The sequence below is a fragment of the Etheostoma spectabile genome, chromosome 23 (assembly GCF_008692095.1).
Source record: "Etheostoma spectabile isolate EspeVRDwgs_2016 chromosome 23, UIUC_Espe_1.0, whole genome shotgun sequence".
In the NCBI taxonomy this organism is placed as follows: Eukaryota; Metazoa; Chordata; class Actinopteri; order Perciformes; family Percidae; genus Etheostoma; species Etheostoma spectabile.
The window spans coordinates 3121029-3136705 of NC_045755.1; the positions used below are offsets into that span (position 1 = coordinate 3121029).

Here is a 15677-nt window from a genome sequence, read left to right on the forward strand (position 1 = left end):
ACACACACACACACACACACACACACACACACATTACAGTAAGAATAACTGTATACAACAACACACACTCTAATTTGTTTTCCTGTTTATGTCAGAGTGAACAGGGGGAGTCTTGTGTTTACTGGCCCAGTAAAGACCAGCCAATGAGCTTTGAGGGTTTCACTGTGTCGTACTCGGGGGAGGAGCATGTGTGTCTGTCCAATGACGAAAGACTTTTGGTGCAGGACTTTACAGTGGACTCCCCAGAGGTATTTCACATAGTATACTGTGTTTTACTGTACATATACATTTATAAAGTCTCACACATCTCACTCCCTCCTTCTGTTTTTTTTCCGCCTTGATGTAGAACAATTATGTGTTGGAGGTGCGTCAGTACAGCGCCGCCTGCTGGCCCAACCCAGACAGTCCCATTAGGAACTGTTTTGATCTGGTCAGCACAGTCAGAGAGCACAGCAGACATTCAGACAGACCCACAATCATACACGATCCGTGAGTACACCATAGACGGGATCACTCACTTTGTTCTTCCTTTGCGATGGTAAATCTGCTGTTTGTTCATTCTTTGCAAATCTGTGTGTGTGTGTGTGTGTGTGTGTGTGTGTGTGTGTGTGTGTGTGTGTGTGTGTGTAGGCTGGGCGGTGCTACATCAGGGCTGTTCTGTGCCCTAACCACCTTGTCCAGTCAGCTAGAGGAGGAGGGAGCTGTAGACGTCTACCAGGTGGCACGGATGACCAACCTCATGAGGCCTGGTGTTTTCAATGATTTAGTAAGTACACACAAAATACTCCTTACAGTAATGCTTCCATTTACCTCCGTCAACACTTGACAATGATTATTTTATTTGTAATATGTTACAATAAGTTATTTTATTGTAATAAGAGATGGTTCGGTCTTGAAGCTGTGTTCTGCCCTCACAGGAGCAGTACCAGTATCTGTATCGAGCTGTGCTGAGTGTGGTGAGCAGCCAGGAAGACCAGAGAGCCCTGCAGAGTCCAGAAACCAACGGATCAGTACCACTGGGACAGACAAACATCGCTGAGAGCCTGGAGTCACTCATGTAGACACAGGCACAAACAACACACAAACATGCCACATACACAAAAATATGCATCACACACACACCCACACAGTCTGAGTGCTGTGGCGACTGAGGTTTAGTCTGACATGAGATGAGAGGATAAACACCATCATTTCTGTGTCTGTGGTTCATAGCTGGGTCCGCTGAGCATGTGGCAGGTTTAGACAGGTCATTAAAAGTGATGACCTTTACTTACTGTGTCACACTGTCAGCGTTAGCATGCACAGCAGACTGAGCTACAGATTCCACCAGACACAGAGCCTATTCCTGATGTTTAACCCTCATGTCAGACCCAGTGACCATCCGGCCATGATGTAAATCATCCCTTAAAAGGGCAAAGGTACCACTTTCTAATAAGGCACTGCTTATAAAGGATTTCATTTTAGTTGTAATTGGTGAATACATGATGTACTCATGCTTCTTAGATCAGCTATATGTATTTCAATAAACAATGTTTGTGTTGCCAGGTTGTTAAACTCCCTTTGACTGGTCAGATAGTTCTTTCTGGAAAAGGGCTTTGGATGATAAGGACCAAAGTCCATTTAGTCAAATTTCTCATATCCACTACCACCACTTGATCACAAATGAAGCTCTGCATTCACACTGAATCTCTCGCGGCGGTACGGGTGTGTTTATTTGTGCTTTGAAATGCTGTGAAACAATTTTAAAAAAACAAAAAACGTTTCATTCCTCTGATTCACTGCTTCGTGCGACGCTCCCTCTCTTCATTCATTCTCTAGCTCGACCACAGCTGCTCTCTCTCTCTGGCTTATTTAGCCAGGGAGGAGAGGCCAACTGTGAACGCTGTTTACAAACAGTAAAGCACGCAGGCCGTGGTTTTGTTCCATCCCTCGCCAAATCTACCACACAGGGAGCATCTCAGAAGCGGAGCGTCTTGCGCAGACACGGATGGTAGAATTAAGGGGTACGCAATACCTCCTACATATTGTAACTTTAATGAATTACTAAAATGTACAGTACCAGTCAAACGTTTGTCAAAATGTTTCAATTTGGACTGGTACTGTATAACCGCACTTTTGCTGAGTAGAAAGGACAAACACAATCCAATGGGATTTTTGCCAACCCGATAACTAATCTATAAAAAAAAGCAAAGGATTTATCAACCATTAATAAAGCAATTAGTTACTATTTCTTTGTAAAAGGTTCATTATTAGAAAGTTGTACCAAAAAAGCTTCACTGCCTTTCCAAGAAGAACCACCACACTTTCCAACTGTGTATCTGTTGCTGGTCAGCATGGAGCCTGAAGCTGCAGAGAGCAGAGGCCAAACACCGTGAACAAATGTGAGAAAAAAAAACATGACGAAGAATTTCTACCTAAAATGAATTTCTCTTTTCATTGGAAATATATTTTTTCTTAATGATGAAAGGAGTCAGCTGTTTAATTCCAACAACAGACCTACCTTAAAATTCTTAACTTGTCTATTTTAGTCTTTGGTTAACATGTATTTCTTTTTTTGGGGGGGTCTCTTTGCTTTTTTAATCACTCCGTCTTCTAAAAGACAGAATTAACTATGAAAAAGAATTTAAATTGATAAACTGGCAAAACAAACTTTATATATTAGATGCATATGATAGTAGAACAAGATGACTTCAATGGTAAAAAAGGGAAATGATGAATTCTCCTAAACTTTTGTTTTCCCAAACATTAACTAGCAGATTCTGGGGCTCAAACTACCACGTGTCCTTAATAAGAGGAATATTTTGAATAACCAAAATCTCTTAAGGCCTCACTAGTGACACTTAATTGACTGCTGTTGAATTTCTCTGTTCATGTCTTGTTGCCACTGGCTCCATGGTCTCTGGTTCCCCGTGCCTTTTGTAATTCATGTTATTGTACTTTAAACCTGCTTTGATACAAAACTGTGTGACTAATATGCCAAAATAATGAGCTGTGATTTTGTTTTTTGTTTTGTTTTTCTCATGCGGAGTGGGGAAACATGCCATTGGATGTTTTGTAAAAGATGCAATCCACACAAAATCTTTTTGAGTATCATCACAGACAGTCCCTGTGAACCTGATAAGTCATGAACCAGCAATTATTAGAATCGGCTGAAGGAAATCCATTTAGCTGAGACAGTTGCCATATTTTTGCAAACATTTAGTGTCGAGACAAACCAATGGAAAGAAACTAAAAATACCGATAGTCTGTTAAACCTTAGACTGCACAGACTGAAAATGAAATTCAGAAGCTGAGACTTCCTGAGCATCCCTGGGCCACTAGCTATGACTGTTTTACATTGTGAACAATCAACCTCTCAATCACTTTCAAACAATGCTGCCGCTTCTATCTGTGCCTGTTTTGCGTCCACTCCGTACCATTTGTTTAGCTCATGCGGGGAAGCAAAATGGCACAAATCATAGAGGCTGCTGTTACTGAGCCAGACAGCCATTCAAACCAGGTCTAGCCATAATGTCGGAACTCTTTGTGTAAATATCCCAAAATACATCATAAGGCCAAATGATGTATGTTTATAATGTATCTCTATATATTTTCTATTTTACTATATAAAAGAAGTGATTTTCTAGTCATTTACACATATACAGTATAACTGTGTTGATTTGTTTTGATCAATTTAGCCTGGATATATTGATTATGTTCATAGTTTTAATGGAATGTTATCTCTTTTTATCTTTATGATTTAAGTAGCAGCTTAATGTCTATATCTTTATCTCCAGCCATAAACTGGTGCAGTATGTAAATAGCAACAGGTTGAAGAAACACGATTTAAGATTTGTTTCCAAACTTGTTTATGATTTTAAACTTCTTTCTTTTTCCAGGAGGGGAAAAAATAAAATGTTCTTGTTTAGACCAAACTAATTTTTTTTCATTCTCTTAAACCGTCTCAACACATCAATACACAGAAGAAACAGGATTACAGATGTACCATGCTTTTATTTATATTATAATACATTGTATTGCATTGTCTCCCCTGATCAAACCTGTACATTACATGATAGTAAAGACCATGAAAGGTTAACAAAGATTAAGTCAAAACCAAAAATATATATTTCTATGTAATCATATTATTTGTCATGACACATTATATTGTAGCAGTCACATAAGATAAAGTGTATATAGTGCATTAAGAATAAACCTCGGTATGCAGTGAGAATACGAGTGCCCACCCTGGGTGGAATATTATTTTTTATTTTAACTTTCTGTAGAACTGCCAAGCATTTCAACCCTAAAAAGATCCCAATCCTGCCTTCACTTTACACTCTGCATGGATAGAACTTCCCTTTTTATATGATGTAACCGAGGCTGGCTTTTATATTTGGGGTATGATTTTTACTATCTTGCTGATAGATGTTTTGCCTAGCCAGGCCTTTAGTTTGAATATAAAGGGGGTCTGGACACAACAGATGGCAGCCATGATGCCGTAGGCTTTGTTTTAAGGGTTAACATTTTAATCCAATACCAATTTTCACCCTCATGTCTCATTGTACCATAAGTACATTTTGAGGGGCTCTGACATGTTTTTTTTCCCAGACCTTCATAAAACAGTACTCTTAGTTTTAAACTCAAACTGCATGAGGATCAATTGGCAAACATTTATCTAGACCTTCATCACCGAGAAATGAATGGCAAAATTATTCCAGTGTGCAAGTCCACCAATATCCTAATTTAAAACACAACATTGTATGTTTTTTCTGATAATATCAAATTACGATGGCAATGAGTTCACTCTTTGCAACATCTGTGACCATATCAACTTTCCAATGCCTTCTTCAGTGTTCACACTACCGGCCTACTACAGAGGCTAAAAATGGTTTTGTAATCTTTTCTTATTTTTGACATAAAGCAAAGCTATTACTCATTGGGGTAAAAGACCCTGAGCAACAGCCAATCACCCATTGGTCTTTTGCGTTTGCTGAATCTGATTTTGTCAGGGAAACAAACAAACAGATTATTTCCCATTTCACTATTTGTGAAAAGCCAGTGGAAGCCATCTTTCTTTGGAAACGTCTTGAGTGAAGCTCAATCAAGTCTCCCCTGTATTAATGTCACGGATTATACACAAACATACTGTACTTTGATAAAATAAAAAAAATACATAGCTAAGAAATAAGTATTATGGCACATAAAGACGTTAGCATCAAGGACACTTCAGCTGAGAAATCCAGATCAAATCTTGGTGTCATCCTGCTCCCCGTGCTATAATGTCAATATTCTGTCATCTGTCATATTTTGACATATCATTTGATGTCCTTTGTGACAATACATATTAATAACCCTAAATTCTCAAATAAAACCCATAAAACAAAAAAAGGACACAATGACAAAAAATGCTATTGCTATTTACTATATTACATTGGCTGTCACTTTCTCAAGCAACTGCAAAATAAAAGCCTTCCAAAGAAGTGAAGGGATTCTGCCCAGTTTATGTTTATAACCTTTTTACTTAAATATATTGTTTAAAACATAGTTATAAATTGGAGAAGTTACAATTCTGATTCTCTCTTAAGTTGAGGTACATAAAACCCCAGGGCCACTATTTGAGAATTGATGGTGTACATTTGTTGAATAACTAAATATTACATGATAAATAACACAAAAGCAAAGTTAAAATATGTTGTCTGGTGCAATACACTGAGTGCAAATGCAAGTATTACAGGCAAGAAAATACTTTATACTGTATATAATTTTGGTAAAATAGCCACAGTCTCTAGTTTACCTAAAATGCTACAGCACCACAACTTCCACCTGTTTCAAGCTCATGATGAGAAACTGAAAATGACCAGAATCCCTTTTTGAATTGTCACATTTCTGTAAAATCACTTATGGAGAGATGAACTCCAGTCATAAATAAAACCTAGTTGACCTGTTTGTAATTTTGTTTGGAAAAAATGTCCTCGCTAGATAAACGCTACGGTGCTCTGTAGCATTAAAATATAATGTTTCATAACTTGTCATAATGACTACAAACAAAAAATGATTTATACCACTTTAAAATATTAAATTTAGCACCTGTTAAAAGCAATACAGAGGGAAGTGACAGCTCAAAATGTCAAAAAAGACTGAATCAAATCCTCACTGGGAAAGGTATGTTGTTAACAAGAGATATTAAAGCACTGTATTAGGTTATGCTCTCTGTTCTCTGTCATTTCTGTGTGTGTGTGTGTGTGCGTGCGTGTGTGCGTGCGTGCGTACTCCTACAAGCTGTGTTGTTCTCTCCTCTTGTCTGCATCCTTAATTTCCCTGACAACCCTGTTGGACACACAGGAGAAATTAGACAGCAGTACACTGTGTGTGTGTGTGTGTGTGTGTGTGTGTGTCCTTACAGAGTTAGTTCGTCTGCGTTTCCAGCAGTCTGGGTTGAGTCTTTTCTGTTCGTCTGCAAGGGCTTTGGCCTCTATGGTGAACGTCCGCCGCTCCTCACTTCGCATTTTCTTCCACTGCTCCCCAAGGAGGACGCTAATTGCTCTGACACACACACACACACACACGTACCACATGTTACCTTACAATAAACATTTAAATGCATCACGGCTTCACAACACACATGTAGACACAGAGCACACCTACCTGTTGTCCTTGCCTGGGTACATCTGTGTGTACTCCACCCTGAACTTCTTGGCAAACAGCATGAAGGCGTTCATTGGCCGCTTGCACCTATTGGGCGTGGCATTATTACTTCCTGCTGTGCTGGCTTGCTGGCTTTTGGTTGGCTTTTGACGAGGAGAGTGGGAGTGACCGGGACTCGGGGTGTCTGCAGGTTTTAGGCAGATCCACAACCGACAGGTTAGCTTTTTATTTTATTTTTTTTATATATAGTATATACTATATAAAATGTATCCTCAACCTTGTTCTTTTTTGTAAAGGGTGTTTGTTTTTTGCAAACTGATTGATGCCTGTAACCAATTTACCTGCTTATTCACACAGTGGAGGATCTAAAGATTTGAATTATAGTACCTTGTAATGTGTCTCTATCTGGAGACACAGCTCCTCCGCTGGACTGCGAGGTGCGCCGCCGTCTGGCCATACTGCTCAACACGTACACCGCAGAGGAGTCCAGAGGAGTGAAATCATAACTGAGAAAGACAGGCGTATCAAAAACGTTTAAAAAAAAGAAGCGTTTCACACGCATGAACTTATCTGCTGATCGGCCTTTTGCTGCTTCAGGTTTAGAAGAGGTGCCTATTTCACCTCTTGAATGTGTCAAAGACCAGCGAGTCGTCGGTGTGTTTGGCATCTCTGTGTCCTGGAGGAAGGCACACATCTCCCACCTCCATTTCATAGCACGGTATCCCATAACGCACCACGGTCAAGCTTGGGTGAAATGACGTCCACCCTAACAGAAAGTAAGTAAGTAAGAGTGTAATTAAATCGATATGTTGTTTTCAACAGTTGCCATGTTTTCTCATCCTCATCCCTCCTACCTTTGTTTTTGACGTAGAAGGGGTGATCAAGTTGGCACCGGGCGGTCATGGGGGCATGTTCGAATGCCCCGGGGTCAAAGGTCAGCTGTAGGACAGCCTGACCAGACAACACAATCTCTGAATGCTCCACCAGCTGTAGACCCTCAGAGCCATAACTCTGCATGAGAGCAAGCAGTGCGTTTACTCATTATATACAATTACTGTATTCCTGTTTTCTTTCACCTAAATGATACAGATTGCTTCTGCTGCTATTGTTAAATACACAACACCATTGAGAGCAGGCCAGACACACTGCATTAGGATGGACACCAACTTAAAAAGTGCACCGTGAGCTCCTAAGCGTAGGCCCAAGCTTCTTGCATAATGCACCTTCAGAGATCTTGGTTGTTCCTCATCACCAGAGTCTTCCTGAGCAGAGTCCAGTTCCTCGACGTCCTGCCACTCCACATTGGAGCCGCAGTGGAAACGCAGATGAGTGCCTGATGACAGAGAATACTGCTCTGAGATATAAACAATAATCTCACATGTATGTCTTCCCAACAGAAAGGGAAAAACAAAGCAATCACCCAGTGTGAGGTGGCGGCAAAAGTGATCCTACCTTTGAGAAAGCAGTGCCAGACAGTGGGTGGACAGGAGAAGCTCCAGCCCATGTCTTCGTCATCAGACAGAGAGGATCTGGTTGACACTGCAGAACCACATTCACTGCTCTTCTGTGGAAACATGACGCATTGTCAGGCACGTGTCGGGATTTAACAGCTACCCATAAGCCACGAAATGTGGGTTTGTACAAACACAGCAGCAGCTCCTTATTGACACACAGCTTTCTATGGCACATGGTTGGAGAGGAGTCAGTTTTAGTAAGTTAAAACCATAGACTGTAAATATAGTGGACATAGCAACAGTCATTGTTTTGTGGACTGCAGTTTTGAAGCCTAGAGTTTGGCAATTTGTCCGTTGCCAGCTTGTTTTTGTTTTTTATTACCAAATGTGACTAATTTTGGACGAAAGCAGGGGAGGTTAGCGCGGCTAAACCAGTGTTGTCTATTGTTTCTATGGCACTGTGCTAAGCTAAATGCCAAGGAGAGAACAGGGTTGCAGATTTTCAGCTGGCTGAAGCGAGTCATCAGGTGCAGTTTTACTTGTGGACGTCCAGGTACTGCCGCCATTCATCTGCATGTACGGCAGTATACCAAAAATTAGGAGACTTTCCCTTAACTTACCAGCTAAAGCTAGATAGCATAGTTGGCGCTAACGAACACTTCACTAAACACTTTAAGGAAAACAAAATGTTCCAATTAACTTCGATGACGGGAAGTAAACACACAGAGAAGGTCAAAGTTTAAGATACAAGTGTAGCCCCGCCCCTAAAGCATCCCCAGCTTTATTGTCTATTTTAAGATAAATGGAACCATAATTTACTAAATGAACATCATGCTGTATTGAAGAAGACTTGAAAGTAGCGATTAAGGACATAAACTCGTTATCAAAATGTTTATTGAGATAAAAATTAAGTGAGAGGTGGGCTTGTTGTCCCATAGACTTCCATCCAATCAGACTCCTTTTTGCAACCAGTGGAGTTCCCCCCCCGCTGGAAGTAACAATGCCGGTTTAAGGCAGATTCTGCATTGGCTTTACTTTTCAGACCCAGAGGTTTATTTTATTATTTTTTTACAGTCTATGGTTAAAACATAATAAAAGATCCTTTTTTTGTTTTTCAGATATTGTGTTCACATTAATGGCAGTGAAGCATAAACATGAGCTCTACCCTGGTGCGCCGACGCTCCCTGCCATGACCTGTGGGGGACGACAGGGTGCTGCTGGGGTGAGGGGGAGGAGGCCGAGAGTAGGAATGTAGATTGCTGCTAGCGCTGGAGAGGCAGACCGAAGAAGAGCTGAAAATGACACAGGCTTGTGAGTGGAATGGAGGCTGTGAGTGCGTAGCACAGAGAATCCAAAGACCTGTAGTAAGTCATGTAGGACAGGATGACGCAGGGCAGTTGGTAGGGCCGGTGTAATAAGGCAGATCTAGATGAAGTGGTGTTCCTGTAATACTGAGGCTAAAGGCTTCAAAGCTAGGTTGTAGCTAACCGAGGTAATTTCCTCAGTTTTGTCTCTCTTTTTTTACAATCTGAGGAATAGTTTACATTCTACAATAACATACAAATTACACGTTTTAAGTCGGATATTGATATTTATTTTAGAGTCAAAGTTCTTAGATTTGACATTTTAAATCAAAAATATAAATTCACCAGAATGATATTCCTATCACTAAGAGGCAAGATTTGAAACTACATTGTGAAATAGAATTGAATAAAAAGGATTAAAAAAAAAAAAAAGTACTGAACATATATTTAGACAGTTAAAGGAATTTAGAAAAACAACATTTTACAGACTGTTTATAAGTTATTGGTGTTATATTCAAACTTCATGAGTGTTTCAGAAGGAAGCACAGGTACCTGCTGTGAGGAGAGTCTTGCAGCAGTGGGCTCTGAGGCCCAGTAGCGATGTGGGCCAGCTGAGTCAGCCAGTGTGTGTCTGGAGGCTGGGGGTGCGCACGTCGCTCCTGGTGGGACACACCCGCATCCACCTGGTAGACGGGTGGTGCTGTTGGCTCCGCCTCCTCCTGAACCTGCTGCAAGTCTGGGAGGTCGTCTAGGAGGAGAAAACAAACACTTTCAGAATCAGAATACTTCATTGATCCCCTATATTGTTTAGTTGCAGTTGCTCACAGCCAAACTCACGGTAAAAAAAAAAAAGAGTAAGAAAAGAGCGAGTCAATAAGGTTCCTGCAGGTTTCACCAAGTCAAATTTAAGACTTTCAAAGAGCATTATGAATACAAATTTTCATCAAGCTAAACCTGCTCTTCCCCATAGCTGAAGAATAAAATCTGTTTTATGTCTGTGGTAAAATCAGGATGCGTCAAGGCCAATCACATGAAAGCTGATTGTCTGTGATAAAAGTTGCACGTTGGTGTCATTGGTTATTTTGGACATTATTTGGACTTGCAAAAGAAAAAACTACAACACCATGTAATAATAAAAAATAAAAAAAATCATGTTTAAAATGATTTAAGACCTAAAACACAATAGAACTGCGAATTTAAGACTGTAAGGCCTAAAATATTGATATGTTAGACTTTTTAAGAAACCCTGATAAAGTAACATTGTTACAGCATAAACAAAAAGAGTAAGGAGAAGTAAAGTAAGATTAGGTTAAAAAGATTGTTTCTAAAACTCTTGACACAATTTGTCAAGAGTTTTAGAAACAATCTTTTTAACCTAATCTTACTTTACTTCTCCTTATTCTTTTTGTTTCTAAAACTCTTGACAAATTCTATTGCAGTGCAGTGTGAACATAAATAAAGAATAGCGTCAACATAAATATAGTAGTGTGAATATAAGTAGCAGCAGTGAATAATAACAAAGCAAACAAGCTTGAAGCTATTCATCCATGTGCTGTGTTAAGCCCTGTGGGCGCCTGTGTCTCATGTACCGTATTCCATGGAACTGTCACTGGTGGGGAAGCCGGGGGAGGAGGGGAGGCGTTCCTCACAGCAGAGCAGGGATTGGTCGCCATCAGCGTCCATCATCACTCCTGAAGGTAAGACCAGACAGACGACACGAGATCACAGCGGAGGCAGCCCCTTTGGCCAGTTTCACAGGATGTGTTTCTTTAAAGTTCATAGATGAAAGTGTCATTTTATTAGCTATAGGTTAGGTCCACATACTGATTGACTGAGTTGAATTGCAAAGCATTGTAGTACGAACAGTCATAGTAAAACACGGTGAATTGAATAAAGAAACGACTTTCTAAACTCAATGCAAATCCAATGAAAGATTGATTGAAAAATTGATTACTGTAAAATCTACGCTAAAGACCCAGCTTTGTACAATTACTTTTAATTCATTTTCTCACACTTAGCAGTTTACACCGACGTTTGCCTTGCCGCTGTCACCTTTTGGGTTAGACTGCTGCGGACTCAGCTGGCCATAACGGCTTGCAGTTCTAGTTTTCTATGTTTTTATCGGGTTGCCATTTGCTTGTGTCTTTTGTTTCTTTTTTTGATTTATTCTGTGTAATCTGTAAAGCACATCGGGTGGCTTTTGGGTATGAAATGTGCTAGATTAATACATTTGCCTTAATAATTTAATATCGTTATCAACACATCGTCTATTATTATATATTAGTATGCAAACAAACAACAGCTTTTTCAAATTCAGAGATTAGCCTGGCAGTTGGTTGGTGGTGATAAGGAAAGTTCTGTTTACTCAGCTGTATGTAACCTTTAACCCTCATGTTGTCCTCGGGTCAAATTGACCCGTTTTCCTATATCAATGTTCTTTTTAACTACCCAAAATAACATGATTGATTCCACACGCTCTTTCGAAAAAAATTGAAGTGGTTTTGAAATAGTATTAAGTAAAAGTTGACATATTCCAGTCTGTGATTATCCATCAACATCCATTTCTTTAATTTTAGTCTAAATAATTCCTAATTTCTGCTTTTGGAACTCAAACATTAGCTATAATTTCCTAAAAATTAGGTTTATTGACCATAAATTCCAAATATAAGTGTGAAACTAAATTTAATAAGTTAATTACGTAGTGTTGAAAACGTCCAAAAAAGGGACAAAAATTGAAAAAAGGGACAAAAACGTAAGAAAAAGTTAATAACATCGACAAAAAGCATCAACTAAACGTGTAGATTTTAATTTTGATGGGAAGACAACACAAGGGTTAACTTTTATTTATCGATTTGAGAACAAATACAACAAACAGCCTGTCACGTTCACACAGTTCCACATTCATACCTGGAAGCTGCTCAGTACAACTACAGTCTGATCTGCTGGCCACTGAAACAAAAGCTCACACAGCTTATTTTTTTAACCATTATTTATTCATGGAAGGTTCACTGAGAGGCAGCCTCTCTTTGCAGGAACGCCCTGATCACACTCACACAGTTCCACATTCATACATGGAAGCTGCCCAACACAACCACAGTCTGATCTGCTGCCACTGAGCGGCTGGGGTTAAGCACCTTGCTCAACGACAGCTCAGTGGTGGTGATGAGGGAGGGACAAGCGCTGCTCTCTCACTTTCCCCACCCAGACTTTCTCCTGTCGGTTTGGGGACTGAACAGGCGACCTCCGGATCACAAGCTCTCTTCTTTAACCTTTAGGCCCAATATGTCTCCTGTAGCTCTGGACAAGCTTTCCAAAATTAAAAAAAAAAAAACACCTTATGATGTCATAAAGGTATTACGTCCTCGGAAACGTTTTAATGGACTGCCTATAAACAGGAGATTTACATGGAGTTTGAAGGACGCAAAAATGTTGACCAGGCAGGGAGGGTCTAACAAAAGATGTATGGATGAGTGTTTTAAATAAAAATCTAACCTTATACTAGGGATTCAAAGTCAGGGTATATTGGCTTATGCTGCTTTGATTTTTACCATTCCTTTTAATCTGTCTCTTGTAAGTCCCACAACTGTATGGGGGGGAAATACTAATTCACTGGAGTACCCTTTTAATAGTTGGGTCAGTAATTATGCAGTACCGATGCAAGTTAACACTGCAGTCCACTGCTGTGTCGTACCTTTGTGTTCACGCTCAGGCTCAGAATGCCGCATGTTGTGATGTTCGGGTTCACTGGAAGGCATAGCAGGGGTCACCGCCTCTCAAACCATGATGTCCACACAGGCACTGAAACATGCAGACAGTTCAATAACTGTACATACTCTATAGCCAACACTCAAATTGACCAAATTAAAGCATATAGGTAATATATTGTAGGTAGGAAACATAACTCAATGGTAAACCTTACCAGCATCTGTATCAACAATAGCCATATCAGACTCCCGTAGTTCAAACACAAACACACACACACACACACACACACACACACACACACAGAAACCCAATCCTCCCAATGTATAGGCTATAAATGGTGGGGTTATATAGGGTAACACTGGGCTAGTTACATAATAATAGCCTATGTTTAGACACATTCTCAAAGCTCCTGACTCTTTGCCAGTTCACTTTAACGGATAATGGATATAACTGTAAAAAATATGTAGAAATATTCCGCTTCAAATATGTCAACATAAGAGCGTGTTATATTTCACAATATTCTTGTCATGTGACTCATTTATTGTTTATAAACTTTAGATCCTGCACGCATGCGCATTACAAGCCCATTCATTCAGAGAAGGGCATCGATAACCCATTTTATGTAATTAGTTCAAAAGAAGAAGAACAAAGCACGACATTAAGTTGCCAGAATACACGGGCCATTATGAAATTATCGAGTGTTAATCGATGCTGTTCGTGGCAACGTTTTCTGCACGTCGATAAACTTCGGACGAAGCAACACTGCATGTTATTTTGTTGTCACGAAACGTGCCGTTGTTTAGCTGAAGTTACGTCGACGAAAACGAGAAAAAAGCTTTAGCGGCTGTGTTTTGCCGGACACATAAACGACATTTAAGAGTTTCGTGGTGTGAAAACATGGGTAAATACATTAAAATGGACGAGCCATTCTATTGCGCAAATGTAGTTGCAACAAAACAACTCGTCAACAATGAAGCTTCACGGAGAGAGCAGCGAAACTGCATTTAAGCCAAAAATGAAACGTTGTCAGTTTCACATTATTACACGTTTGCCATGTTCAGGAGTAAATCATTCAATTGGTGTAATTACGTCTTAAATGGAACGCTTTAAAACCCATAAATATTTGAATTAACTTATCTCAACTCACCAAAACAGTCGCCTTGTACGGGAAAGTGGGCTGGTATAAACACATTTTCTCCGGCGATCCTATTGGCCAAACCTGATGTTATTCTACAGCTCCTCTCATCCTCATTGGTCAGTTCAGTGCAGCTTCTTCTCTTTATTATGATCGCCACAACAATAACACATTGGGTGGGTTTAAATGAAAGATGGTTTAACCAAAAGTACCACAGGTGACCTTTAAAAAACTTCTAATCTCCTGTATAATTAAAGTATAAAGTAAAGTATACATTAATGAATCTAGTTTATTTTTTAGAGTAATTACAGTATTTTGTATCAACAAACAATGAACAATCAGGAAAATGTGCTTAAAGTAGATAGGTAAAAAAAAAAAGAAAAATTATCTCACAAAGCAGATTATGTAATAGCTATTTAAAGAACTGAAATGTTCATAATACAATATTCACACTCAGAAAAGCATGTAGTGTAGTGCTGGTGTGTCATGATAAAACAGACCGATAGCCTTTAGCACAATTGGTTCACATGCAGTACAACTAGTACAACAGGTAGTTTAAGTCAAGTAACCTGTTCAAAGACAATGGCCTTCTCCTGTGTTTCAGATATGTTTATAACCCTTTAATTGTGCCCATGTAGAAGTAGGCTACTGTTACCACAGTGGTCGGACTCATCTCAAAGGGAGACGAGGCCGCCTACAAAGAGGAGGTCCTGAACTTGGCAGCTTGGTGTTCGGAGAACAACCTGGCTCTGAACACCAAGAAAACCAAGGAGATCATCATTGACTTCAGGATGAACTGCACCGACCTAGCCCCCCTCTACATCAACAGCGGAGAGGGTCACCTTCCGGTTTCTTGGCGTCCTCATCTCCGCCGACATCTCCTGGACAGGCAACATCACAGCGGTCATCAAGAAGGCCCAGCAGCGACTACACTTCCTGAGGGTCCTCAGGAAGCACAACCTGGACTCCTGGACACAACCTGCTGCTGACCTTCTACCGCTCGACCATCAAGAGCCTGCTGACCTACTGCCTCACAGTCGGGTACGGCAGCTGCACCGTGGCAGACAGGGAGAGGCTGCAGAAGGTTGTAAGGTCAGCCCAAAAGATCCTAGGCTGCCCTCCCCCCTCCCTGATGGACATCTACACCTCCCGCTGCCTCAGCAGAGCAGAGAACATCATAAAGGACAGCTCCCACCCCGGCTCTGATCTGTTTGACCTGCTGCCCTCAGGTAGGCGCTACAGGAGCATCAGAGCACGGACTAACAGACTCAACAACAGTTTCTTCCCAAAGACTTCACTCCACAGCCCCCCCCCCCCGGACTGACTTCTTCCTTCCCTCCGACTGTGCAATATTGTTATACTGTTACTGTTTTACTGTTATATAATACCTCATAGGAAACTGGAATCTGTGCAATTTTATTTCATACAGTGCAATATTTTATATATTAACCT

The 15677-nt window shown here is 40.3% G+C and overlaps 2 protein-coding genes across 3 annotated transcripts in view; one reads left to right on the forward strand and one right to left on the reverse strand.

The window, feature by feature from the left end:
- ptprz1b (protein tyrosine phosphatase receptor type Z1b) overlaps window positions 1–3890 on the forward strand; it is a 100282-nt gene extending 96392 nt beyond the window's left edge. Inside the window, 4 exon segments of the mRNA XM_032505780.1 lie at window positions 96–248; window positions 347–489; window positions 631–766; window positions 918–3890. Coding sequence (XP_032361671.1) covers window positions 96–248; window positions 347–489; window positions 631–766; window positions 918–1061 — 576 coding nt within the window. The 3' untranslated portion in view covers window positions 1062–3890.
- Window positions 3891–5933: 2043 nt separating this feature from the next.
- LOC116673421 (HMG box-containing protein 1) lies at window positions 5934–14370 on the reverse strand. Of its 2 annotated transcripts, none has more exons than XM_032505759.1 (13): window positions 14238–14370; window positions 13077–13183; window positions 10975–11076; window positions 9938–10133; window positions 9247–9373; window positions 8080–8191; window positions 7851–7960; window positions 7482–7638; window positions 7249–7393; window positions 7015–7133; window positions 6628–6811; window positions 6384–6525; window positions 5934–6309 (listed from the first exon to the last, which is right to left on the reverse strand). In XM_032505759.1, the coding sequence occupies exons 2-13, from the start codon at window positions 13138–13140 to the stop codon at window positions 6292–6294; spliced, it is 1476 nt and encodes a 491-aa protein (XP_032361650.1). In that variant the 5' UTR covers window positions 13141–13183; window positions 14238–14370; the 3' UTR covers window positions 5934–6291. The 2 variants fall into 2 exon arrangements, with proteins under 2 accessions (XP_032361650.1, XP_032361651.1); XM_032505760.1 differs by having other exon boundaries at window positions 10975–11152; window positions 14238–14329.
- Window positions 14371–15677: the final 1307 nt, after the last annotated feature.